The sequence below is a fragment of the Labeo rohita genome, chromosome 24 (assembly GCF_022985175.1).
Source record: "Labeo rohita strain BAU-BD-2019 chromosome 24, IGBB_LRoh.1.0, whole genome shotgun sequence".
NCBI classification, from domain to species: domain Eukaryota; kingdom Metazoa; phylum Chordata; class Actinopteri; order Cypriniformes; family Cyprinidae; genus Labeo; species Labeo rohita.
In genome coordinates this window covers 16,134,122-16,161,792 of record NC_066892.1, presented here as the reverse complement: position 1 = coordinate 16,161,792, position 27,671 = coordinate 16,134,122, and the positions used below count along the sequence as shown (strand labels likewise).

General features: G+C 34.0%; 1 protein-coding gene across 1 annotated transcript in view; it reads right to left on the bottom strand.

Annotated features, from left to right (window-relative positions):
* Positions 1 to 27,671, bottom strand: part of cntnap2a (contactin associated protein 2a) — a 488,873-nt gene that overhangs the window by 213,850 nt on the left and 247,352 nt on the right. Inside the window, exons 5-8 of the mRNA XM_051098409.1 lie at positions 27,034 to 27,237; positions 24,886 to 25,070; positions 17,052 to 17,195; positions 15,291 to 15,549 (exon numbers count right to left, since the gene is read on the bottom strand). Of these exons, the coding sequence (XP_050954366.1) occupies positions 15,291 to 15,549; positions 17,052 to 17,195; positions 24,886 to 25,070; positions 27,034 to 27,237 (792 nt within the window). The remainder of the gene's footprint in view (positions 1 to 15,290; positions 15,550 to 17,051; positions 17,196 to 24,885; positions 25,071 to 27,033; positions 27,238 to 27,671) is intronic.

The window sequence follows — 27,671 nt, the reverse complement described above, 5'->3', positions numbered from 1 at the left end:
GTCCCTTGAACTCTGACAGATCAACCTAGAGTCATTACTTTTCCACCTGCTTAATCAACTTTCCCATGATGACCTTCAGCTTCTCACGATAACACACAGTACAGTACAACTAGCCTCTCTCTTACAACATGATTGAACGCCACTGAAAGAATAAGAGATGCTCATAGACAACACCGCCCAAACAGATTTTGATAAATGTCTGGTGGATTCCATGCGACATGACCATTAAAGTGTGAATGACATTTGAAGGACTCGGTGCCCTTTAAAAAGTAGGTGCATCCTCATATGGAGTTCAAAGGTAGAGATGCAATTACAGAGATGCACAGCCTCCAGCTCTATTTGTCATCATGGTAAGTCTGATATTTGAGTACGGGCTGCAAAAGGCTCTCTGCAACTCAAGCCAAGAAGCCCCAGATGCAATAATGTCATCAAAAAGGATTGCTGGGAAAGTTTCCGCTTCCTCACTACTCAGAGGTTCACAGACACCAAGCCATGATTAATGTTAGGCTTTGCCAGGAAAGAGTGCTCTTGGGAGAGCAGGAACTTCAAGCTTCTGCTTTTCCATGAATATGTTTTTGATAGTCGAGTGTCTGAAATTGTCTTAGAAGCTCAGTTTTTAAACATGAAGAGAGAGACGCTGAAATATGTATCAGGCCGCCTCTGTCCACTCCACAGAAGAATATTAATGACTTATCCAAGGGAGGTCTTGGTTATGAGACCAATTCGGATTTTCTACAAATGTCACAGGCAAAATCTTTGGAGGAAGTTCAGTAAGAATGAGCGATGCACCAAATTTCCACGTAGCTTCAATGTCTGATTCACTGAGGTAATCGCAGTAGAAAATGCACACAAAATGACGTGTACTACGGAACCCCTAAAGGGAATAAATACGAGACGGGGGAAAATATATATTGCAATGATTTCTCTTGCAGTTATACTGTTATATAAATCGCGACATCAGGAAGATGTTATTAATATGTGTGGCACTGAAATCTCTTTTTGAATGCACACTGGTTTTTTACTTTCACTTGCAAGTTTTTACTTCGTTTTTTACCTTCACTCTCGTGCCTTAATGTTTCCCGGAAGACAAATTAAGTACAATTACCTTGATTTTACAAGATTAGACGTTTGTCAGTGGTGCTCAGGATCTGCAAATCATTCGCCATCATCCTATCAGTCATCTCTTCTTACTCGGTTTCTGTGGTGAGTGAAATTTTATGTACTGTAATGTAACAGGCTACTGTTAGCAATTAGCTAACCATGTCCTTTTAGTGGTTCCTTAGAACGTGTTATTCCTTTTCCAAATACAGATTCACTATTCAGCCACATCCCGAAAAAACTGTTTTCAAATTCATTTTCAACAGCACGGGTCTTGTGAATAAGGTAAATAAGGTACAACATACGACATAAAAATGACATAAAATGGAGACATGTTTTGTGCTGAAAATAAAGACAGTTACTTAACTTCCATACACACAGTGCAATTTAATCACATTTAGTACCTGATTAAATTTCTTTGTGGGTGGTTAATATATTTCTGGACACAAAAATAATACCACTGTTTAATGATGTGTTATATAAATCTGTGATCTGTACCTTTTAAAATGCTTTGAGACAAAAATACACTACTGTTCAAAGGTTTTGGTTTCAGGTCGGTTAGATTTTAATGTTTTTGCAATTTAAAATAACTTTTTTTCTATGGAAGCCTGATTCCACCACTGAATAAAAAATAAATAATGAATAATAAAAAAAAAGGTTATTGCAACTTTTATCTTACAATTCTGACTTTTTTTCTCAGAATTGCATCATACAAACTTGCACTTCTGACTTTTTTCTCAGAATTGCGTGATATAATGTGCAGTTCTGACTTATTCCCTCAGGACTGCTTGATAAAAACTTACAATTGTGAGTTAAACTTTTTTCCTGTTTATATCTTGCAATTCTGACTTTTTTTTTTTTAATTCTGACAATTGTGAGAAATAAAGTTTTTTTTTTTTTTTTTGCAAATGCAAGTTTGTATCTTGCAATTGCGAGTTTATATCTTGCAGTTCTGATTTTTTTCACACAATTCTGACTTTTTTCTCAGAATTGCGTGATATACACTCACAATTGCGAGAAATAAAGTTTTTTTCTCGCAGGTACATATATCTTACAATTCTAACTTTTTTTTCCCAAATGCGAGTTTATTTCTCACAATTCTGACTTTTTTTCACACAATTCTGACTTTGAGTAATATAATCTCACAATTGTGAGAAATAAAGTTATTTTTTCTTGCAAATGCAAGTTTGTATCTTGTAATTGCAACTTTATATCTTGCAATTCTGACTTTTTTCTTAGAATTGCATGATATATATTAACACCTGTGAGAAATAATGTTTTTTTCTCGGAAGTACATGTATCTCGCAATTCTAATGTTTTTTCCCAAATGTGAGTTTATATCTCACAATTCTAACTTTTTTTCACACAACTCTTTGTTAATTTCACTTTTTTTCTCAGAATTGTGTGATATAAACTCACAATTGCATGTTATAAAGCCAGAATTGGGAGACATAAACTTGCAATTCTGAAAAATAATGTCAAAATTGTGAGATATAAACTTTTATGTCTCGCAATTCTGACTTTATTTGTCAGAATTGCAAGTTTATATCTTAAAATTCTGACTTTATAACTCACAATTGCAAGTCTATATATCACAATCAGAATTGTGAGATAAAAAGTCACAATTTTTTATTCAGTGGTGGAAACGGGCTTCCATACTTTCTTGTTTTAATGTAATGATGAAAACATTTCTTCTATCCTTTGATAAATAGAAAGCTCAAAAGAACATTTATTTATACAAACACATTTACAAACATCTTTTGAACAGTACTTTTTAAAAGCAAAACTGAATAGAATAATTGCCTATACGTTCTATGTTTGGACCGTTTTCGTTATGACTCCAAAGAAGCCTTTGACGCAATAAAATAACTTTGTAGCAACCTTACCAGTAAGTGGGCATACAGATTGTCCGTTTTGACAAAGCATTGGCTATTTTGAGTGAAAACCCACTGATATTTGTCTAAGCAGTATTTAAGACCACATCCTGTTTAATTCATACCTCTAGGCTGACCTGGCACAAAGCTCCAGCTCCAAAGCCTTGGCTTTGGCCTGTTGTAGGGCCCATTTCTCGAGGCACAGCCTGTGGGCTCCGAGGGACGGAGCTCAGACTCACCATTATTGTTTGCAGAGGCTTTTGTGAGTGATGTAAATATGCACGACCACCCATGGCCTTCACACATTCATCCTTGAGGAAACAGAAATATTTCCAGCCGTTGCTTTTAAATTCTTTCAACCACTGCAAACAGACCAAGCAAGAGATCGGATACATAATATTTCTAAAAACAATTTATAGACATATTTCCCTCATACTATTTAATAACACACCATACTGATGTTTTATTACTAAAATGAGCAGCTCTTTTCACATAAACTGAAAGATAAAAAGTTGCTGTTAAGTAACTCAAGGAGAACGTGTAGATCTCAAAGGTTGTGTGATGCTACGTTAAGAACACTGGATATTTCAGCAGAAGCCTGCGGGATAAACCTGATATTCTCTGCTCCCAGTCACCTCCACATATCACATTGATTTCTGAAGCCATCGCCACCCTGAAGGGAACAGGCAAACGAAAGAGAGGAATTCTCTGCTTATTTCTGACTGATAAAATTTGACCAAGACGCTGGCTCTGAAATAGACAAGCCTCCTGTTTTTCCTCTGGAAAATAGGCACGGTTAAGGAAGGTTCACGGGTCAGGGCTTTGAGCTTTTCAAAGCTGTTTTTTTTCATCTTGGCAAAAGGATGGCCTGCAGTGTTTAACTAGACACGGAGCTATAAAACAGAGGACACTGTACAGACACTATCAGAGTGAAAACGGCTAAGATAACAGAGATCTCACACAGACATTATTGAAAATGGGCAAAGTCATGGACATAAGATATCCTCTATCTGATCTTACTGTAAATTATGGATGAGCTAAGACATAATAGCTCTGTTCCAATACCAATGCCTCACTGCTTACTGTATAAACAGGCATCTTAACCATCACTGAACCTTAAAAATGACTGATTTTAAACACTAATGTTAAAAAAAAAATAATAATAATAATTAATTAATACTTTTATTCAGCATGGATCAATCAAAAGTGACAGTCCAGATTTATGCTGTACATTTGAACTTTCTATTAGTCCGAAAATCCTGAGTTTTTTTCTGACGAAAATACTAAGCAGCACAACTGTTTTTAACATCTAGATTAATAAAAAAATACACTGTTTGGGCAACAAATTTAATGTTTTCTACATGTGTTTCTGCCGGAAAAGCTTTCGCTTCGGAAGCATGCCGACGATGCCTTAAAATGCCGCTTCTGTAGGCAACTCAGAGTTTTGGAACTGAGAAAATGACTCTCTCTGTTGCAAAAGGCTGTGTGAGACATCTGTTCGTTTTGGCTGAAGAGGAAGGAAGGCAAACAGGAAGAAGGAGTCTGAAAGCAAAGACGCTGTTAAAGAACGATTCAGAGCAGCTTTTGAGACCCACTGTGAACAAACATCCCTGAAAGATCAATGGATTATTGCACAACATCCATCAAGATCGTTCACAAACTTGGAATTCAGAGCATGAGCTTATACAGGAAATTAACATTGCATCTTGCCTGAATAATATAAGGAATGGCAGCATCACATCTATCCTGCCATCTACGAACAAACTCCTCCATCTTATGGAAACGGAGACAATGTAGACACAAGCCTTTCAAACTAATCTGCTAGAAAGCAGGTGTTAAAAAGTCTCTGTAATTACATCCGCAAGTACGTGAGCGAACAGGCATAAAACACAAGGTTTTCTATTGATAAGGCCACTTTTTTTCTCTTATCTTCCAATTTCGCCTCTATCGTGCTTTGAAACATACAGTTCGGTAATGAAAAATTGAAAATTATAAGATGGATTGATTAAACTGAAAATTAGACCTCTCAAAAATTTGTATAAACATCCATATGTGAAGAAAACACCACAATAAATATAATCTCTCATAAAAGGTGGCATATAAGAAAAAGCCATGATATTTACATTTAATCTTCTCGCGTTCACGGTTGGTAAACAGTAAAGACGCAAACACGTTTTCGAGCTACAGTGTTAAGTTATAATGTTGGAATCGCGAGATATAAAGTCGAAATTCTGAGAAATAAAGTCTCAATTTTGGAAAGTCGGAATTGCGAGATATAAACTCAAAATTCTGACTTTTTTCTCAGAATTGCAAGTTTACATCTCAAGAGAAAAATGTCAGAAACTCGCAATTTCGAGTTATAAAGTTGAAATTACGAAATATAAACTCACAATTCTGAGAAAACAAATCAGAATTGAGTTTATATTTCACAGTTCTGACTTTATAACTCGCAATTGCTAGTTCATATTTCACAATTTTAAGAAAAGTCAGAATTGTGAGTTTATATTTTATTTCAACTTTATAACTCGCAATTGCGAGTTTGTATCTCACAATTCTGAGAAAAAAGCCAGAATTGTAATAAAAAAGTCAGAATTGTGAAATATAAACTCGCAATTGCAAGAAAAAAGTAAGAATTGAGAGCTATAAACTCGCAATTGTGAGAAAAAAATCCGAATTGCGAGTTTTTATCTCACAATTTGAATTTATATCATGCAATTCTGAGAAAACAAGTAAGAATTGAGTTTGTATTTCACAATTCTGACTTTATAACTCGCAATTGTAAGTTTGTATCTCACAATTTTGAGAAAAAGTCAAACTTGTGAGTTTATATTTCACGATTCTGAGAAAAAGTCAGAATTGCGAGAAAAAAGTCAGAATTGCGAGATATAAACTCGCAATTGCAAGAAAAAGATCAGAATTGTTTTTATCTCGCAATTTGAGTTTATATCATGCAATTCTGAGAAAACAAGTAAGAATTGAGTTTGCATTTTACAATTCTGACTTTATCATTTGCAATTGCAAGTTTATATTTCACAATTTTGAGTAAAAAAAAAACTCAGAATTGTAAGCTTATATTTTGCAGTTCTGACTTTATAGCTAGCAATTGTAAGTCTGTATCTCACAATTCTGAGAAAAAAGTCAAACTTGTGAGTATATATTTCACGATTCTGAGACAAAAGTCGTAATTGCAAGAAAAAAGTCAGAATTGTGCAGTTTTATCTTGCAATTTGAGTTTATATCATGCAATTCTGAGAAAAGAAATCGGAATTGTTTGTATTTTGCAATTCTGGCTTTATAACTCGCAACTGCGAGTTTACATTTCACAATTTTGAGAAAAAAAAGTCAGAATTGCGAGAAAAAAGTTTATATTTCGCAATTCTGACTTTATAACTCACAATACTAAGAAAAAAAGTCAGAATTGTGAGTTTGTATTTCATTTACATTGTATTTCATTTATAACATTATAATTACAAAAAAAGTCAGAATTCTGACATAAAAAGTCACAATAACCCTTTTTAGTTTTTATTCAGTGGCGAGAAAGTTTGAAGTCAGCAATATATATATATATATATATATATATATATATATATACATATATATATATATATTTATTTTAAATAAGTTTCTAATGCTCACCAAGTCTACACTGACTTAACATAAAATACAGTAAAACAACAATATTGCATTACTACAATTTAAAATAACTTTTTCTATTTGGATGCAAACAGCTGCACTGATTTTTTTAATGAAGTTCCAAAAGTAGGTTCGGGAGGAGCCTAATCATTCAGTCCTGTCAATCATCATTACAAGCCTATATAAGCAGCTCTCATCGCACTGTCCCAGCCTCTGTTCTTCCGGCATCCCTCCACCTCCCCTTCTCCTCCTCTGTTTTTGTTATTCTCCCTCTAGGTAATATCGCATGGGGTTGGGGGGGATTGGACGAACTCTGCGCTCAAGCCGAGCCTCGGGTTCCATTAAGGACAGCAAGCCAAGTTTGTTTACCATTGCCCATTAGGACTGGATGGGCAGACGAACTCGTGAAAAGACTCTTTTGATGAAAGTTCTAAAAAGCAGTAGTTGTTTGAAATACAAATCTTTTCTAATAATGTAAAACTGTTTACTGTCATTTTTGACTCAAAACACAGAATGGCTCAACACACAAAGCAGAATCAGAAAAAAACACCTGAATTCTACAAAATATAACTAAATATGATCAAATATGAGCTGAGAGTAATACATTCTTACTAAAAGATGAAAACATGATCAAAATAGCATACACATCTAATAAAGAAAATATGAAATGCAGAGCATGTGTGGTAAAATTCTGCAGAAATCTGCACAAACTCTCCGTCATCCCACTGTGGTAATAAATAGCAAGTAATAAACCCAAATGTCCGTTCACCTTAACTTTCTTGGTGGAACCGAAAGTTCAATATTGAATAGGAATACACTGCAATAATGGAGATCCCCCAAGGGAATCATAGGGCAAACACTATACCTTACTATGATTATAATGTTATATTGTCCCAGTTTATGAGCTTGCTAAATTGCCTTCCGCCTGGATTGAAAAGCCTCTCAAATTACCTCGCCGGGGCAAATATTTAAGACCGAAGCACAGAGTCAACTCAAATTCATAAGCGCTCAAAGGCTTCATAAATTTCAAAGAAAACAGATTCACTTAAACAAGCGGGATCAATATATGATAGAATACTAGAGAGAGACGAGACGAGAGAGGCAATTGGCAGTTCTTTCAGTTTTCCAGAGTTCACATGCCTTGAAGGTATAAGACCTTGACTGGAGTCACTGGAAGAGTCACAGAATGCATATAAAGAGCAAAACAAACGCCACCGAGCATGACAATTTGGAATTTTTTTTTTTTCAAATTATCCCATTAACACAATCGAACAGGTCTGTGATGGGTGCGATTCATCAAGCTGTCAGCGACATGACTTGTCAGTGTTGTTCTTACAGGCTTACATTTCATGAGTGGAAAATCACTGGCAATTTGCAGTCGCCCTGTCAATTTCGGTTGTAATTGAACATGCAGCATGCTCCAAATACCCATCCGTTTTTTCTTAGAGGGTATAACGGCAAAAACGATTAAAGGGAAAACTAATGTGTAAAGAAACCTATTTTAAATCACGCCACTGACACGTTGGAGCATTAGCGTCTTAACGCTAAAGATTTAACATCCGTTTCCAGACAGTATCATTATGATGATTAACAATTTAACTGTAAACAGCAGCGTTTGACTAAGTCTAACTGGGTCCATTAGTACATAAGCGGAAAACAAACAAAAGCAAACATATTTTCTCTCGATTCCTCATGCTTAATTAGAAAACATCTCAAAAGTTGCGTCTTTCTCTTGACAACTGCTCACTTGATTACCATGGCAACAACCTTGCTGTAACACCACCTAATTATGACTAATTATCTGTTACTGAGGGAAGTAATCAGCACTTGCCATTGGCTCCCGAGAGACGATGATTAAATGCTGAAAAACACAGCACAAGATGTCAATACGATCGTGATCATTTTTGATTTGACCAAAAAGTGGGATTTTCGTATTATTGGTTCTCTAAGTCAGGCTATAAATGAGAGATTTGATTTTAAGAAAACACTCTGTCAGATATGTTTTGTATGGATCTTAAATCATTTGGATTTAGTGAAGACGTTTTAATCCCTAACATGGTAGCATTCCCACCCATTACAAATGAATCCGCCACACTTATGACATGTCAATTAACTTAACGTGACGGCCGTTAATCTTCAGTGCTTAAAGAAAAAGATGATGAAAACTCATTTCAGTGCATGTAAATCAGTAGGCTGAAAGTGGACTAAATTGCTGAAATAATAAGTAAAAGTCCGAAGATGGCAATTACGCAAGTGTTCCCTCTGGAATTTGACTTAACTACGGCCTATTAGCAAGACTACGCTCATTTACGGCACTATCAGACTCCTCGTCCACATTTCCAAAGCCAATTTGCACCACAAGACAAGCAGAATGGACCTTTAACCTGGACAAGAAAGGGATGGAGCCAGGAGGCACACAAGCAGAGCTGCAAAAGAAAAAAAAATATTTAAACAATACAGATGAAAGTTTACTGTATGACCCTACTAACCTGTATGATGTCTGAATCAGTCTCCTAGCTTACATCATTATGGAAAGGATAGCTTTATGTTCAGCAGTGCTTGAGGTGTCAATTTCAGTAAATAGAATAAAATGACTTAAAATGACTTAATGGTTGGGGACAGAATATCATACTAAAATTCTCAGTTTACTAAATCTACAGCTTGAAACAGATAAGTGTATTCTGATTTAGGTTTTTTATGAATCAAAAACATACAGCACAATCAAAGCATTATGATTCCCACACAACTGAACGTTTTTTTTAGTGCAATCAGTATAGTCTGATTTCTGAGCAAATGACTCTTATAGTGGTTATTTTTAGTGAATAAACATACAGTACAATCAGTATTTCAATTCTGGACGAATGAATGTTATAAACTTCTATTTTTAGTGAATGAAAAGCATACAGCACAACCAGTGTATTCCGATTCCCAAACAATTGACTTTTATGAATCAGTTCTTTTTAAAAAATAAGACAAATAGGACGCAATCTCTAAGTCTAATTCTTGAACAAATGAGTCTTATGAGTCGGTTCTTTTTACCCAATCAAAAACATGCAGAGCAATCAGTGTAGTCCGATTCCCAAACAAATGCCACTTTATGAGTCAGTTCTTTTTCAGTCAATAAAAAACATGCAGAGCAATCAGTGTAGTACGATTCCCAAACAAGCGACTCTTATGAGTCACTTCTTTTTAGCCAATCAAAAACATGCAGAGCAATCAGTGTAGTCCGATTCCCAAACAAACGACTCTTATGAGTCAGTTCTTTTTAGTCAATCAAAAACATGCAGAGCAATCAGTGTAGTCCGATTCCCGAACAAATGCCACTTTATGAGTCACTTCTTTTTCAGTCAATAAAAAACATGCAGAGCAATCAGTGTAGTACGATTCCCAAACAAGCGACTCTTATGAGTCAGTTCTTTTTAGTCAATCAAAATTAGCAGCGCAATCAGTGTATTCCGATTCCCTAATGAATGACTGTTATAAACTTCTGTTTTTAGTGAATAAAAAACATACAGCACAACCAGTGAATTCCGATTCCCAAACAAATTACTCTTTTGAGTCAGTTCTTTTTAGTCGATCAAAAACACAGAGAGCAATCAGTGTAATCCGATTCCCAAACAAACGACTCTTATGAGTCAGTTCTTTTTAGCCAATCAAAAACATGCAGCACAATCAGTGTAGTCCGATTCCCAAAAAAACAACTCTTATGAGTCAGTTCTTTTTAGTCAATCAAAAATATGCAGCTCAATCAGTGTAGTCCGATTCCTGAACAAACGACTCTTTATGAGTCAGTTCTTTTTCAGTCAATCAAAAACATGCAGAGCAATCAGTGTAGTCCGATTCCCCGACAAATGACTCTTTCTGAATCACTTCCTTTTAGTCAATCAAAAACATGCAGAGCAATCAGTGTAGTCCGATTCCCCGACAAACGACTCTTATGAGTCAGTTCTTTTTAGTCAATCAAAAACATGCAGCGCAATCAGTGTAGTCCGATTCCAGAACAAATGACTCTTTATGAGTCAGTTCTTTTTAGTCAATCAAAAACATGCAGAGCAATCAGTGTAGTCCGATTCCCCAACAAATGACTCTTATGAGTCAGTTCTTTTTAGTCAATCAAAAACATGCAGAGCAATCAGTGTAGTCCGATTCCCCGACAAACGACTCTTATGAGTCAGTTCTTTTTAGTCAATCAAAATTAGCAGCGCAAACAGTGTAGTCCGATTCCCCAACAAACGACTCTTTATGAGTCAGTTCTTTTTAGTCAATCAAAACATGCAGAGCAATCAGTGTAGTCCGATTCCTGAAAAAACGACTCTTATGAGTCAATTCTTTTTAGCCAATCAAAAACATGCAGAGCAACCAGTGTAGTCCGATTCCATGATGAATGACTGTTATAAACTTCTGTTTTTAGTGAACGAAAAACATACAGCACAACCAGTGTTTTCCAATTCCCGTACAAATGAACAAATGACTCCTATAAGTCAGTTCTTTCAGTCAAAAACTTACAGCGCAATCATTGTAGTGCAATTCTCAAAGAAATTACTTTTTAGTAAATAAAAACATATAGTACAATCAGTATATTCCAATTCCAGGAACAACTGTTATAAAGTTGAAATGAAAAACATACAGCAAATACCCAAACAAGTGACTCTAAAAAGTCAGATCTTTTTAGAAAATCAAACACAGGATTCAATCGGTGTAGTCCGATTCCCAAACAAATGATTCTTATAAACATTTCTCTTTAGTAAATCAGAAACATACAGTGTAACCAGTATATTCCGATTCCTGAACGAATGACACTTGTAAACAGTTCCTTTTCATGAATCGAAAAACATTCAGTACAACCAGTACCTGACACCTGTAGGAATGGCTATAAGGAGTCAGTTCTTCTGAGTGAATCAAACATATACACCCTACAACAAACTGTAGTATAACCTACTTCAGTGCAGTTACTGACCAGTAATTCATATGATGTGTGTACAGTGTGTACAGTAGTTAAAGACACACATTCCAAATTTTGCCATATTTTATAACAATAAATAAATAAAATGTTACCACAGCTTCTTTTTTTTTAATTAACTAATTTATTTATTATAGCTGTCTCTTCTACAGTCAATGCCAATTATTGGATAATTATTCTGCATCTAAAAACAAAAACAATGTAAACATGCCTTTTGCAAGAATTGTTCAAAAATGTATTTGTTATGAAACCAATTGCACTTCCCAATATTTATTCCTTAAAAATAATAAAAGAACTGTTAATAGAATCGTTAAGGAACCAGAATTACTGGCTGCCTTACAACTGGCAGTAGACAGAAAATGATCAGGTGTTGTAGAATTTGACGCTGTAAGGATTAGCAATTCATCGCAGCATTCCCATAAACCTTATCAGCCATTTATGAAGGTAGATTGATCATGAATGCTCTCAATTCAGCATCTATACCCCAGAACTAAAGTACTCAAGAAGCATGACTAAGGCAATCATTTATTAATTTGTCAAGGTAATACTTCTTCAGCTAACGATTCTCTGCAGATGGAGAAAAAAAAAAAGTCAAGGCTCTTAAAACTAGACTCAATTTGCATTCTAATACCCCATGTCAGATTAACAAGAAAACCCCTGCTATGCAACCACACGTATAAACCTGCCTAACGTTCTATTGACAAATATATTAGGTTTCAAAGATGGAGTTTTAAAGGATTTTAAAGGCTTTCATAGAAAATGAAGTACATGTGCTTGTGTTTCATTGATATTTGATGAATAAAAAAATCAAATAATTCCAAGTGGGGGAAAAAAAAAAAAATCATATGATCTATCAGTCAACAAACGAATAAAGTTCAATCAGTCAACCTGATTCATTATAGAGCTCTTGTACTTTGCTCTGCGGTACAGAAGAACAAGTGACACCCCATATCAATTCTTCTATTGATAAAGTCTACAATTGATCCAGTAAACCCAATAACATGCTGAAGTCTGAAACAGGATCGAAGTTTCAGATCCTGAGGACCTATTAGCTTGGGTCAGACCACAGCATTAATCTCATAGCCGTCACTGAGCACTTACTATGCATGGAACTCCATCAGGTTATTACCTGACTGTTCCATGCTGGAGTTCAATGTGGAGTCAATTTGCTTTTCTTAAAAGAGATAAAAGATTCCATAGAGGTGGAGCCCAATTAGCCTTGAGGTTAACAATGTAAGAGTAACTACCCTTTCTTCTAATGGTCTATTAGCACAGGAGTTTGGCGAGTGTGTCCAGAATGCCTATAGGTGTCTTTGGACTAATGGTCTCCTTTAGACTAACATCAACAAAAAAGACAATTTCATTAAGATGAAGACTAGCCTCTTTAATATCTTGGTTTTTTTTTTAAACAGCCATGAAATATTAATATAAACTCATTTCTCATCCAGTTATTTCAAGACCAAATGATCGGGACTATGTTAGCCACATTCATTCCAAGATACTTCAAGAGAGACGCTGAGACAAAATTTACACCTAACTAAAATGTACATTATTTACAGTACTTAATTAATTTACAGCAAAAGTTTTTTATGCAGTTTTGGTATTTTTCAGATTTTTTTTTAAACGTATTACAAAAGATTTTTATGGAAACCAGTATCTGCCACTGATTAAAAAATAAAAAAGGAAACTTTTTTCCTCAGAATTGCGTAATACAAACTCGCAATTCTGAGGAAAAAAGTTTCCTTTTTTATTTTTTAATCATCTTTTTTTTTTTTTTCTCAGAATTGTGCGATATAAACTTGCTATTGCGAGAAATAAAGTCAGAATTGCAAGATAAAAACTCACAATTCTGTCTTTATTCTCAGAACTATGTGATATAAACTCAAATTGTGAGAAATAAGCAGAATTGTGAAATAAAAACTCACACTTTGGACTTTTTTCCTAAGAATTATGATATAAACATAATTCTAAGTTATAAAGTCAGAATAGTGGGATATAAACTATAAATATAAAAAGTTAGAATTGCAAGATAAAAACGTGCAATTCAGACTTTTTTTCTCGTAATTCTGACTTTTTCTCAGACCTCTGAAATTTATACTTGTAATTGTGAGATATAAAGTCAGAATAGGGGGATATTAACAGAGTTGTACGAACTTAAATCAGAATTGCAAGATCAACACTTGCAATTCCGACTTTTTTCCTCAGCCCTTTGAAATATAAACTTGCGATTGCAAGTTCTAAAGTCAGAATTCCGGGATATAAACTCTCAATTCTGACTTTTTTCAAACTCAAAGTCAGAAATAAAAGACGAGAAAAACTCAGACTTTTTAATTCTGACAATTGTGAGTTATTTTTAAACTTGCAAGAAATTCAGAATTGCAAGACTTTTTTTCCTCAAAACTGTGAAATACAATCTCACAATTGTGAGTTATAAAGTAAGAATAGCAGGATATAAACTCAATTGCAAGAAATAAAGTCAGAATTGCAAGACAAAAACTTGCAATTCTGACTTTTTTCCTCAGACCTTCGACATAAACACACAATTATGAGAAATAAAGTCAAAATTGTGAGATAAAAACTCACACTTCTGACTTTTTCTCGCAATTCAGATTTTTTTCCTCAGACATTTGAAATATAAACTCATGATTGTGAGTTAAAAAGTCAAAATTCCAGGATATAAACACTCAATTCTGACTTATTTTCTCGCAATTCAGACTTTTTTCCTCTGACCTTTGAAATATAAACTCGCGATTGCGGGTTATAAAGTCAGAATTCCAAGATATAAACCCTTAATTCTGACATTTTTTCTCACAGTTCTGACTTTTTCCTCTTGCAATTCTGAATTCCTTTTTCTCAGATACTCACAGTTGTGAGTTATAAAGTCCAATTCTGAGAGGGAAAAAAAAAGATATGTAAAAAAAAAAAAAATTAAAATTATATCACAATTCTGAGAAAAATAGTCTGAATTGTGAGTTTGTATCATGCAGTTCTGAGAAATAAAGGTAAAAAGTCACAATTACCTTTTTTATTTTTTATTTAGTGGCTGAAATGGGCTTCCATAGATATTTATCTAACGTAAAGATTTTTATCTTTTGTAGTAATCTTTTGTAATTTATCTTATGTAGTTTTGAACTTTTTATTCATCGAAGAACCCTAAAAACATTTATCACAGTTTCATGGAAAAAAATTAAGCAGCACAGATTTCACAAAGTTTCTTGAGCACCAAATCATTATATCAGTGATATTTGAAGGATTGTGTGACACTGAAGACTACAGTAATGGGTGCTGAAGATCAATCTATCAATCTCTGTCTGTTTATATAATAAAAAAAAATGTTGTGCTCTATATATATTTCTGTCTTGTACGAAATTCACAGGTACATGTTTTTGCCAAAAAAAGACGCTTGTCTGATTGTTAATCAAAATATAGTAACTTTATCCTCCTTTGAAACAATTTCTTGTTTAACTCAAAATAATTACTGAATTTTAAGCTATAAAAGAGAAACCTGACCATTGGGACATGATGCAACTTTACCATATGCCTAAATCTGGTGCTGATTGATAATACAGTATAAAAACGTATAACACAGAAACATTAAGTAAATTATCAATTAGGTGCTGCTATGCTAGAAGAACAACACATTTTTTAAAAAGAGGCTGATGAAACCTTATGAGATCTCCATGTAACAGCCATTAAACCTGTGTGGGGGAAGAATGTCAGCTCACCTGATGCAATGTCCACACGCATGTTTTTCTGCTGAGTGACGTTAATGTGCACTGTGACTTTCCCATCGTTTAGAGCCAATTCCAACATTCCATCTGCCAAGGAGCTGAACAGGAGCAGGCCGCTGGGGTTCCAGGTACGGAACTGGAATCCCACGGACACCATATTGTGATCCCTCCTTCCGGGCAGCTGCAGAAAACTGGTGCCGTTGAAAAAGACGGGGAACGTGTGCGTGTCCACGCACGAGAACGTCAGATTGCGCTGAAAATGAGGCAGGAAACACTTTAAGTACAGCTGAGATGGTTAAACAATTGTTTATTTTTTTAAACATACTTTCACGGCTGAAAAAAGACCAGCAAAGAACTTCAGGCTGGATGTTCTTCTCAGCATGGTTTCCACTCTGCAAAACAGATGTCTCTGTGCAACATCAAATTTGATGTAGCACACTGCATATTGTATTTCCCATATGCAACATCTTTAATAACCGTACAAAGCTGCGAAATAAAGTGACTAGAAAATAAATCTGCGTCTGGAATGGTTGAGGACCTTTCATGTGGAACATGGGCTTAAAGAAAGATCTCTCAAAGTGCTGCTACAGCATGTTCCCAACCACGCCGTCGGTTTCTCAACCTTAAGCTTGTAAAAGGGGCGCACGGAAGCAACGATGAGGGTTTTTATTCATAACTCTCCAGCTCTGCGTCCTTCTAAATGGTAATTTTGAGGCAGCGAATGCACTTCAGACTTATTTCAAATATAGTGAACTTAATCAGTCTCATCACAATGAAATAGAAAAGTGCACTCAGCCTTCCCCAGCGCTTCATAACAGAACCTCCACCCACGTGATGTGTTTTATCAACCTTGAATATAATCCTGCTGACATGAATAATAATTCAGGGCCTGTCGGTGGTGGACACATGTCAAATTTGGAAAGGAGGAGAATGGGGCTATTTTCTCGCTATTAAAAAGATAGTTCAGACAAAAAATGAAATTCTGACATCATTTGCTCATTCTCATCTGGTTTAGAACCTGTATGACTCTGTGTTTTTTTTTGTAGAATGAAAGTCAGTGGGGTCCAAAGTTGTTTTGTGCAGAAATAAAGAAATAAAGTCATGCAGAGTAAGTGATGATAAAATTTTCATTTTAGATTTCATTTTGTGCAGTACAAGCTTGATTGGTTTATTTGTCAGAAACCAAATCTCTGGAACAAAAATATGAATCTAATTCAAACATATTTTGATTTAACATAATGCTTGTCCGATGTTCTGTGAAATGATGTGCTAGTGTAACTGTACGGCAGAGATAAGATTGTAATTTTCATCAGAAAAAACATTGTGTCTCTTCATGTTTGTGGTTCCATTAATGAACCACAGAACACTGATATGCTTATCGAATATAATGTGCAATTACTGCATTCTTTGTATTATCACAGGCGGTGGAAATTAGATTATTATCAGCGCTGACAGCAGTCGTCAAATCTGTGTAGATGATTAACATTCCCATCAGCTTGTTAAAAACAAATGAACGGATCCATATGAGGTTTAAAATGCGAGCTCCATCAATATCACGTCTGAAACTCTCTATATTCTAAAGCGTCAACCTTGCACAGTTCTTCATGGTCACACACCTCCACAAAACCCTCCAGGCAAAAAACAACCCACCCAAACGTGTTAAATATGCACAGAACTGTCATGAACGGGAAAGTTATGCACTCTGATTAGTCAGATATGGTTTTGCAGAGTTGATTGAAAAAGGAACAGACTTACGAAACTAGAAGTGTCCAGTTTTTTTCTTCTGGCCAGGTCAGTGATGTTCTCTCCATTGTAGTTGATGCTTTCCATGCAGCCTTTAAAGTTTCTTCTAGCTCCGGAGACTGGCTTTCCAGAATAAGGCATTCCTCCGAAAGTCAGCTACATGAAAAAATCAGACAGAAGTCTGAAAAACAGTATCAAAGCATTGCAACCCACCTAGTCTATACAGAGAGTGGGGTAAGATGCTTGGTAAACTGAGTCACCTCCTTCATCTAGTAAACTGTGCACAATATTTTTTAAAAAAGGTAATTGCGACTTTTTATCTCGCAATTCTGATTTTTTATCTTAGAATTGTAATATATACCCACAATTGCAAGTTATACAGACATAATCTAGCAATTCTGATAAAGTCAGAATTACGAGACATAAAATCACAACTGTTACTTTTTCTCCGAATTGCGAGTTTATGTCACAATTGTGACTTTTTTTCTCAGAATTTAAAGTTTATATCTCACAATTCTGACTTTATAACATGCAATTGCGAGTTATTAGGTTAGTATCGTGATATATAAACTCACAATTCTGAGAATTGTGGTCTTTTCTTCCCCCTCATAACTGGACTTTATAACTCGCAACTGCGATTCTGAAGAAAAAATAGTCTGAATTGTGAGTTTATATTGCTATTCTGACTAAAACTTGCAATTATGAGTTTATATCACGCAATTATGACTTTATTTCTTACAATTGTGAGTTTGTATCACGCAACTCTGAGAAAAAAGTCTGAATTGTGAGTTCATAGCTCACTATTCTGACTTTAGAACTCGCAATTACGAGTTTATATGAGGCAATTCTGACTTTATCTCTCGCAAATGTGAGTTTACATCACGCAATTCTGAGAAAAAAGTAAGAATTGTGAGTTCATTTCTCACTATTCTGACTTTATAACTCGCTATTATGAGGCAATTCTGACTTTAGTTCTCGCAAATGTGAGTATATGCATACGCAATTCTGAGGAAAAAGTCAGAATTGAGGTTATATAGCTATTCTGACTATAATTACCAAATTACGAGTTTATATCATGCAATTTCGACTTTATTTCTCACAATTGTGAGTTTGTATCACGCAATTCTAAGAAAAAAGTTAGAAATTGTAAGTTTATATAGCTATTCTGACTATAACTCGCAAGTACAAGTTTATATCACGCAATTCTGACTTTATTTCTCACAATTGTGTTTATACGCAATTCTGAGAAAAAAGATTCTGACTTTATAACTCGCAATTAGTTATATGAGGCATAATAAACTCACATTTGCAAGAATTAAAGTCAGAATTGCCTCATATAAACTCGTAATTGCGAGTTATAAAGTCAGAATCGTGAGATATGAACTCACAATTTTGACTTTTTCTTAGAGTTGTGTGATACAAACTAAACAGAAATAAAATAATTGTGTGATATAAATTCGTAATTGCAAATTATAGTCAGAATAGCTATATAAATTCTCAATTCTGACTTTATTTCTTGCAAATGTGAGTTTATATCACGCAATTCTGAGAAAAAAGTCAAAACTGTGAATTTAAATTGCTATTTTGACTATAACTCGCACTTACGAGTTTATATCACACAATTCTAAGAAAAAAAAATTAGAATTGTGAGTTCATATCTTGCTATTCCGACTTTATAACTCGTAATTACAGTAATTACGTAATTAATTTATATCACGCAATTCTGATGTTATTTCTCACAACTGTGAGTTTATATGATTCAATTCTGAAAAGAAGAAAAGAAGTCAGAATTGTAATAAAGAGATAAAAAGTCACAATAACCCTTTTTTTTTTCAGTTGCGGAAACAGGCTTCCATAGAAAACTAGCCATGTTTTTTTAGGCTTATTTTCCCATTTTAGGTCCTATTTTCCAATTCAGCTGTAGTACACATTGAAATATGACAATAAAATATAATTAACCACATTATTACCTTTCCTATATCTACTTCCCATAGGGACAACCTAAGTAAAAAGTGGCACATCTTACCCCACTCTCCTCCTATAGTACATCAAGACCGCATATGAGAATAGAATGAGAGCCTGAAACATGTACTGTATGTGATACATCATACAAACACATCCTACTGTATCACCCACATCCAAACATTTTTCAGCTTGTGACAATGGAGTAAAATTATACATATTTTGGAAAAATCCAATAATATCTAGCTATTGAAAAATGCTTAGTAAGTACTATTTTTCAAGCAATTTCAAACAGAGCCCCTTAAAGATGCACTAGCGCTTCAACAAAATAGTCGATAAATGCAATTGTTTGTAAATGCAGTCTGCGCTCCAGCAGAAAACGACTCGCCGGTTTGGATCCGTTCTCGGCTCAATTAATCAGACACTTTCACTTTAATTGGGGTCAATTTGTCTTAGACCAACTGAGCTGTAACCAGCTCTGTAGCATCCAACAGTGCCAGGAGCGTCGGAGCTCAATTGAATAGATAAGCATTTGCTCTCAGACCATATTCTCTACGTCGCTGAAAATCAATTTCCTATACATTCCTCTACAGCACTTGTTAATACGCATCATTTCTGTTTGATAACATTAATATCCTGCTACACATTATTAGTGTGGATTAATTCTGTGCCGAGCAGTGGATTTCAAACGTTCCGTGCTGAAAAGAATGACAGGGGATAAAAACCCAACTGCAAACAAAGTTTATCACAGCGCGAACCTCCCTGGGACAAAATGTCTTGGTGTGACTTCACAGCTTTTCACAACCCTGAGCTTGAGCTTTTTGGATTGGGTGATGGCAGCAGTGTGACCACAATCCTACAGAAATCCTTGAAGGATTCAGAGATAATTACAGAACTTCTATTTCTGAGTCTGTTAACAGCCTGTGTGGGAATGAGATAAAATCCAACTGATGTAAAACTGGACTTACCCTGCTGAAAAGTGGACTTATTCTAGCATATTCTGTATTTTGAGAGCTGGTGTCCCAAACCAAGCTTTTTAACAAGTTTCAAAGGATAGTTTACGCAAAAATGGAACTTCTGTCATTAATTACTCACCCTCATGTCATAAACCCGCAAGAACATAAATTAAGATCTTTTTTAATGGAATTCGAGAGCTTTCTGACCCTGTATAGACAGAAATGCAATTTGCACATTCAAGGGCCAGAAACAAAGAACGTTGGTAAATTAGTCTACGTTTAAGTACCATGCGTCATTGTACTTTCGTAAATGCCAACACTGAATAAAAGAAATTGTTGAATAAAGTCATTATTTTTGTTTTCTTTTTCTTGTAGCTTCACACAATTACAGTTGGGCCACTGATGTCACATGGACTATTTTAATGATGTCCTCACTACCAGGGTCAGAAAGCTCTCAGATTTCATCAAAAATAACTTAATTTGTGTTTCAAAGATGAACGGGTTTTACGTGGTTTGGAACGACATAAGGGTGAGTAATTAATGACAGAATTTTCATTTTTGAATTAACTATCCCTTTGAAGAGATATTCTCATTTACTCAACCTAATGTCATTCCAAACCTGTATGACATTCTTTCTTTTTTCCATAAAATGGAATGGGGACTGGAGATCTAAAATGACCAAGAACACACCATAAGAAGTCCATGTTTAATATTCCAAGTCTTCTAAAGCCATAACGTAGTAATAAACTTGAACTAGTAATAAACTTGAAAGACCAAAAAGTCAGTCTCTACTGTGAATCTTGCCAATCAGGCAAGATTTTTACTAAATTATGACTTTAGTTTTGGTCTGATCCCTCTCAAAGCTACTGTATAATTAGTGTTGGGGAGTAACTAGTTACATGTAACAGCATTATGCAATTTAATTACAAAATAAATGTAATTGTTATCTGTTACATTTACTGAGAAAAAAAGCTCTGCTTTAAAAATAAATTATTATAATCTTATATCAAGAGATGAAAGATTTTGAAAGTTGGTTGGATTGCTCCTGTTGTCAATTTGGATAAAAATGTCTGCTAAACAGTGTTGGGAAAAGTTACTTTTAAAAGTACACTGTAAAAAACAATTTGTTGAGTCAACCTAAAATAATTTGTAACCTGGCTGCCTTAAAATTTTAAGTTCAGTCAACTCAAAAAAAAGTTTATTTAACTTGAAATGTTAAATTATACTAAATGACAACTTAGATATTTGAATTGAATCAACTTAACATTTTAAGGCAGCTGGGTTACTTACCCATCTGTTAAGTTTAGCAAACACAAATATCTAAGTTGTTACTTAGTACAACTTAACATTTCAAGTTGACTAAACTTATTTTAGTTGACTGAACTTGAAATTTTAAGGCAGCAGGGTAACAAATTATTTTAAGCTGACTCAACAAATTTGTTTTTTATTTTTTACAGTGTAATGGGTAACACTTTACAATGCGGGTGCACAAATATGCATTAATTCATGCTTAACTAATGCACAGATCATCACGCCAATGTATAACATTCTACATGATTCATAGATTAAGTAATAAATAAATAGTTATTAGTTAAAAGTGTCATAAAGTATTAGTTCCCTAATAACATATTATATTAACTAATGATGTACATTCATATGTTAATTACCACAGTGGTCAAAGTTGTGTACTTCAACTTCCAGTTGTCTGCTTTAATGAATCATTAGCTAATGATTTGCAAATGTATCATTATGTTATGACTTTACTTGTTGAGGCACAGAACTATTAATTAAATATTAGGTAATATGTCATAATGGTTATGGATTTAGAATTATTAGTTAGTCATGTGCCTCAACAAGTAAAGCCATAACATATTGATATATTTGCAAATCATTAGCTAATGATTAATTAAAGCAGACGGCTAAAGTTGAAATGCATGGCTTTAACCCACTGTGGTAATTAACACATGAATACACAATATTAGTTCATATAATATGTTATTAGGGAATTAATACATTATGACACATTTAACTAATAACAATTTATGAATTACTTAATCTATAAATCATATAGAATGTTCATTTGTTGCTGATGGAGTAATTATTAATAAATGGTTTAGTTCTTCATGAGTTTTATATTAATTTATGATTATCTGTGCATTAGTTAAGCATTAATGCATATTTGTGCACCAGTATTGTAAAGTGTTACCGAGTAATGCATTACAATATTGCGTTATTCCCTAAAAAAGTAACTAATTATGTTACTTAGTTACTTTTTATGGAAAGTAATGTGTTACATTACGTTTGCGTTACTTTTCAAATCTGGGCAGGGCTTGATTGTTTGTTTTAATACACTCTTAATAATAAAAGTTCTTTATTGGCATCAATGGTTCTGTGAAGAACACTGAACATCCATGCAACCTTTCAAATGCAGAAAAGGTTCTTTATAGTTTAAAAGCCTTTTTTTAGATTATTAAAATATTCTTCAAAATGGTTCTTTTAGGAACTGAAAGGTTCTTTGGGGAACCAAAAATGGTTCTTCTATGGCATCACTGCAAAAACACCCTTTTGGAACCTTTATTTTTAAGAGTGTATAAAAAGTTACATTTTTAGCAAATGTAAAAGCTCTTTTAAACCAAAAAGTGAAATTATTAGCCTTAGGCTGAAGGAAAAGTAAATTCACATCTGTAGAATGCTGTAGAATCACAAATGTTAGTTTATCTAAAGTTATTATTCTTATTAGTTTGGTTGAACTGGATCATCAAAGGTCAGCAGCAAAAATATTGGTTAATAAAATGGGATTAAAGGATATTTGTGTTATTTAACATACTTCATTATTGCATGTTTCTGTCATATTCTGAGTTTGCACTTCACTGTTTTAATTCATTTTGATGAATACTGAATCTGTTTTTTGTGAATGAGATGAATTAATGCATGTTCACATTTAGTCTAGAACAGTGTTCGAATTGAGCATTAAGGGACCCCTTAATGCTTGGGGGGTCCCCTGGCTTTTTAATAAATATATAATACTTAAAACATAAAACTAGTGAAAATGAAAAGATTCGATTGCTGTATTAAATTTAGACCTGCTCACGTTAAATCATATTTTACTTTACGCATTTTTACAGCGTTGCGCATTATAACCAATCACACAGGAGTTTAGAATGCAGTGGCCGTTCAGAACAGTCATTGCTGAAACCTGAAGTTTTCCCAAAATTCAGGATATGGGGGCAGAAAATGTATATTTATATCATTTCATTTTATTTTTTTATTTTTTGCAAAAATCACAAAAGTAATATTGATTTTATACAACAGTTCAATATAGTGTAAGTTAATATTAAGTGACTTACGTTTTAGACACCATATTGCCTATTTTTGCTCTATTTCGCCAACAAAAATCATTCCAAACACAACCACTGCACTGTTATGCGTCTCTAAACAACAGTGTTCCTGAATGAATCAACCGTTTAAATGATTCGGTTCAATCGCAATGACTCACTTATTAACTGTGACTTACTGACACCTACTGGCAGTTGTAATTCCACATTTAAAGTACATTTTCATTTTTTTTTTAAATAATTGTAAATATCAGCATTCAACGTTTTAGGATTACAATATTAAAACATTTTTAAGTGTTTGTAACTGCAGGTTAAATGCATTCATGTCCTACATTAAACAGTACATCTAAATACATCTAAATGCCAATTCAGATGCATCTTTGTGTTTCCTCTATACTGAAAAGATGAATTTTGTTGATAATGATTTTATTTGTGTGATAACAGCCTAAAATGTCTTATTATTCTAAGTGACTTTAATATATGCACATTTTCAGAATAAACAATGGCTTTATAAAGGTTACAAAAAAAAAGGTAAAAATCACTTTAAACTTGTTTGAAAATATTAATTTCCTCGGCTAGATATTAAATTGTTCTTTGCTTAGTGATTGTTCGGTACACCTAATTCACGATCATCGTAAAATAAGCTTCTATCTTAGAATTGGGTTTTCTCAATGATACAAGGACAAGACAAAAATATGAAGCATATTTATAAAAGGTTTATTTATGATTTTTTGGGGGTTGTGTTAGGGGGACCCCCCCAAAAGGTCTGACACAATTCAAACACTGGTCTAGAACTACAGTAACATCATGTGTACACCTGTGTACTTCCGATTTCTCTCAACGTGAGGACAGGAGACTTGTCAGTCAATAAATGGGAAAACAAAGTAACTGGCGTTACTTATTTGAGAAAGTAACTCAGATATTTACTAATGTGATACTTTACAAGTTACTTGAAAAAGTAATCTGATTACGTAACTCACGTTACTTGTAATGCGTTAGCAGTAAAACTGCTGCTAAATGACTAAACGTAAACATAAATTTAGAAAAGTAATCAGTTACATTAATCAAGTAATTGAAATAGTTACACTACTGATTACATTTTAAACAGGGTAACTTGTAATCTATAACCTATTACACTTCCAAAGTAAACTTCCCAACCCTGTGTGTAACATAATGATGCCAGAAAACTTATATAGAGAACATTGACTGCTTTTATGATACTTTTTATGGACATATAGACTGCTTTTATGATACTTTTATGGTGCTTCTTTGTCATTTTAGAGCTTGACAGTCTCAGTCCCCATTCACTTTAATTAGATGTGAAATAACATGGAGGAAAATTTTCGAAACCATTATTAACTAGCATAAACCAGATTGGACCAGCATGGAATTTGTGCTTTTTAAAGAAAGCATTCTCATCATATTTCCTGTTAATTTTCATCTTTATGAGATAAAATCGTTCCCAAAAGACAATTAAATAATTTTTTAAATGACCTGTTATGGGGAGTAACATTTCGAGCTTCAGCATCCCATAATGCACCTGCTTGTTAAATGAAGTTCAGAGCAATAAATCATTCACTTTCTCAGTCCTACCTCATAGTCCAGGTCAAGGTGGTCAAACTCCCCGTTGGTACGGAAGTGCTGAGTATGCTGATCAAGGGTGAAATTGACATTTCTCCTGTAGCGCTCAATTACTACAGAATGCCAATGATGATCGTCCAGCAGACTGCCGCTAGTCACAGATGTATGGCCCAGGATGGAGCCGTACTGATTGCTTCCTGCAGTTTATTAGACATGGGAGACCATCGTTAATATCAAACACACAATATCTTCACCTTCACTGCAGAATAATTGATGGGAGGAAGTTCTGAATCTGTCTTCGCAGTGCATATGAGATGTTTATGTCCTTATGTGATATACAAGATAATGGATTTTGTGTTTTACTGTCTATGAGTATTTTTTTTCCCTAAGGCTAGATTTTTCTGCAATGCGGGTCCAAGAGATATTAAAGGGATAGTTCACGCAGATGAAAACACCCTTATGTTGTTTCAAACTTTTTATTCTTTGGAAAATTCAATTAAAGTCAATGGAAACCTGTGTGGTTTTGGACCCCATTGACTTTTACTATATGGACAGACACTATTGAAATAGTCTTCAAATAAGCTTCTTTTGAGTCAGCAAGACTTGATTTATTTATGTTTTTAAATTAGTATCTAATGCTCATTCATTTGATCAAAAATACAGTAAAACAGAAGTATTGTGAAATATTAGTTTAAATTGTCAATATGCTGATTTGCTGCTCACGAAACTTAATATTATCAGTGTGGAAAACCGTTTGCTGATTAATATTTTTGTAGGAACTGTGACAGGATTCTCTGATGAATAGAAAGTTTAAAATAACAGCTTTTAGTTGAAATAAAACTATTCTGTAGCATAACAAAGTTACATAAATGTCTTCACTTTTTGATCAAACGAATGCATCCTTGCTGAATAAACATTAATTTATAATAATAATAAAAAAAACTTAATAATTTAAATAAATAAAATAAATTTTAAAGTCTTTCTAACCCAAATCTTTTTTTTTATTATTACACGAAGGTGAATAAAAACTGTAAGGCAGAATTTTTATTTATTTATTTAGTATATACTGCTGTTTAAAAGTTTGTGATTGGTAAGATTTGTAATGGTTTTTTTTTTTTTTTATCTCTTCTGCTCATCAAGGCTGCATTTATGTGATATAAAAATACAGAAAAAACAGTACTATTATGAAATATTATTAATATATTTTTAATATACTTTTTAATATTTATATATGTATTTTAATATACTTTAAAATGAGAATTTTCAGTATCATTACCTTTATCTTCAGTGTCACACGTTCCTTCAAAAATCATTCTAATATTCTAATTTATTATAAATGTTGGAAACAGTTGTGTTGCTTAATATATATATATTTTTGGAACCTGTGATATTTTTTTCAGGATTCTTTGATGAATGAATAGTTTAAAGGTACAGCATTTATTTTTAATAGACATCTTTTCTAACAGCATAAGTCTTTACTATCACTTTTTATCAATTTAACACATCCTTGCTGAATAAAAGTACTAATTTCTATACAAAAAAGAAAGAAAACAATTTACTGAGCCCAAACTTTTGAACAATGGTGTATATTGTTAAAAAAGAATTATATTTTAATAAATGCTGTTTGTTTTATCGTTTTATTTATAAAAGAATCCTGAAAAAAGTTTCACACGTTCCAAAAAAATAGCAACATTCATGTTTTCAACATGAATAATAAATCAGCATATTAAAATGATTTCTGAAGGATCATGACACTGAAGACTGGAGTAATGACTGAAGTGCATCACAGAAATAAATTCAAAATATTCATATTTTTAAGTATATTAAAATAAAAAACAATTATTTTTAAACTGCAATTACAATATTACTGTTTTTTTTCTGTATTTTTAATCAAATAAATGCAGCCCTAATGAGCACAAGAAAAAAAAAAAAAAACTGGTGGTGTATATAATTTTGTGAACTATCCTTTTAAATGTATCTAATTTTTACCAAAGAGCCAATGAGAATCAAACAATCAGTTAAATAACAGAAGACAACAGGTTTAAAGTCAATAAACAACATGAAGAAATACTGCACATTAATGACAAAATTCACCCCAAGGTACACACAGGAGCAGCATAAACCCAGCAGATCTATTACAGGCCTCCATATCTGATTTACCGAGGTTTATCTGCAGCAGTAGCCGGCCTCTCCTCAACTCCAAGGTAATGTAGTCACCCTGTTGCCCCTCTCCGTGCAGAATCACCCCTTCGCTCTCAGATGTTTTAAACTTCAGGGCTATCACGTCCTTCAAAATCTTCATCTTCTTCATTTTGAAGCGGTAAGAGATCACCCCCTGCCCGTCAAAATTAATCACATCTGCCCCTGTTGACGGGAGAAAAAAAGACAGGAAGAGGAAAAGAGATTAGCACCTCTGAGGTGACTAGGTGTCATGCCCATTTTTGGCTAAATGATCGCTTGAGTGACTGTTCTATAGATTGCTTGGACGAAAGCATGGTGGAGTTCACAGATAAACTGCGGCTGGGATCAGGTGATAAACTACAGTGAGGAGGCAGAAAATTGCAGTGGGCTATTACCTGCTGACAAAGCCTTTCTGCTTATTGCGCAGTGGAGGAGGATTTTTGATCCCTGTCAAGGCTTGGAATGATGCATACCGGAAGTTATGAATGTAAATTCCTTTCGCTCGCTCTCTTGGTTTCATCTCCTGCTCTGACACCGCATAACCTTTGGATATATTACACAAGCTCACAGTGCCTGATGGCACTTGATTGCTTTGCAGACTGTCTTTATATCATTCA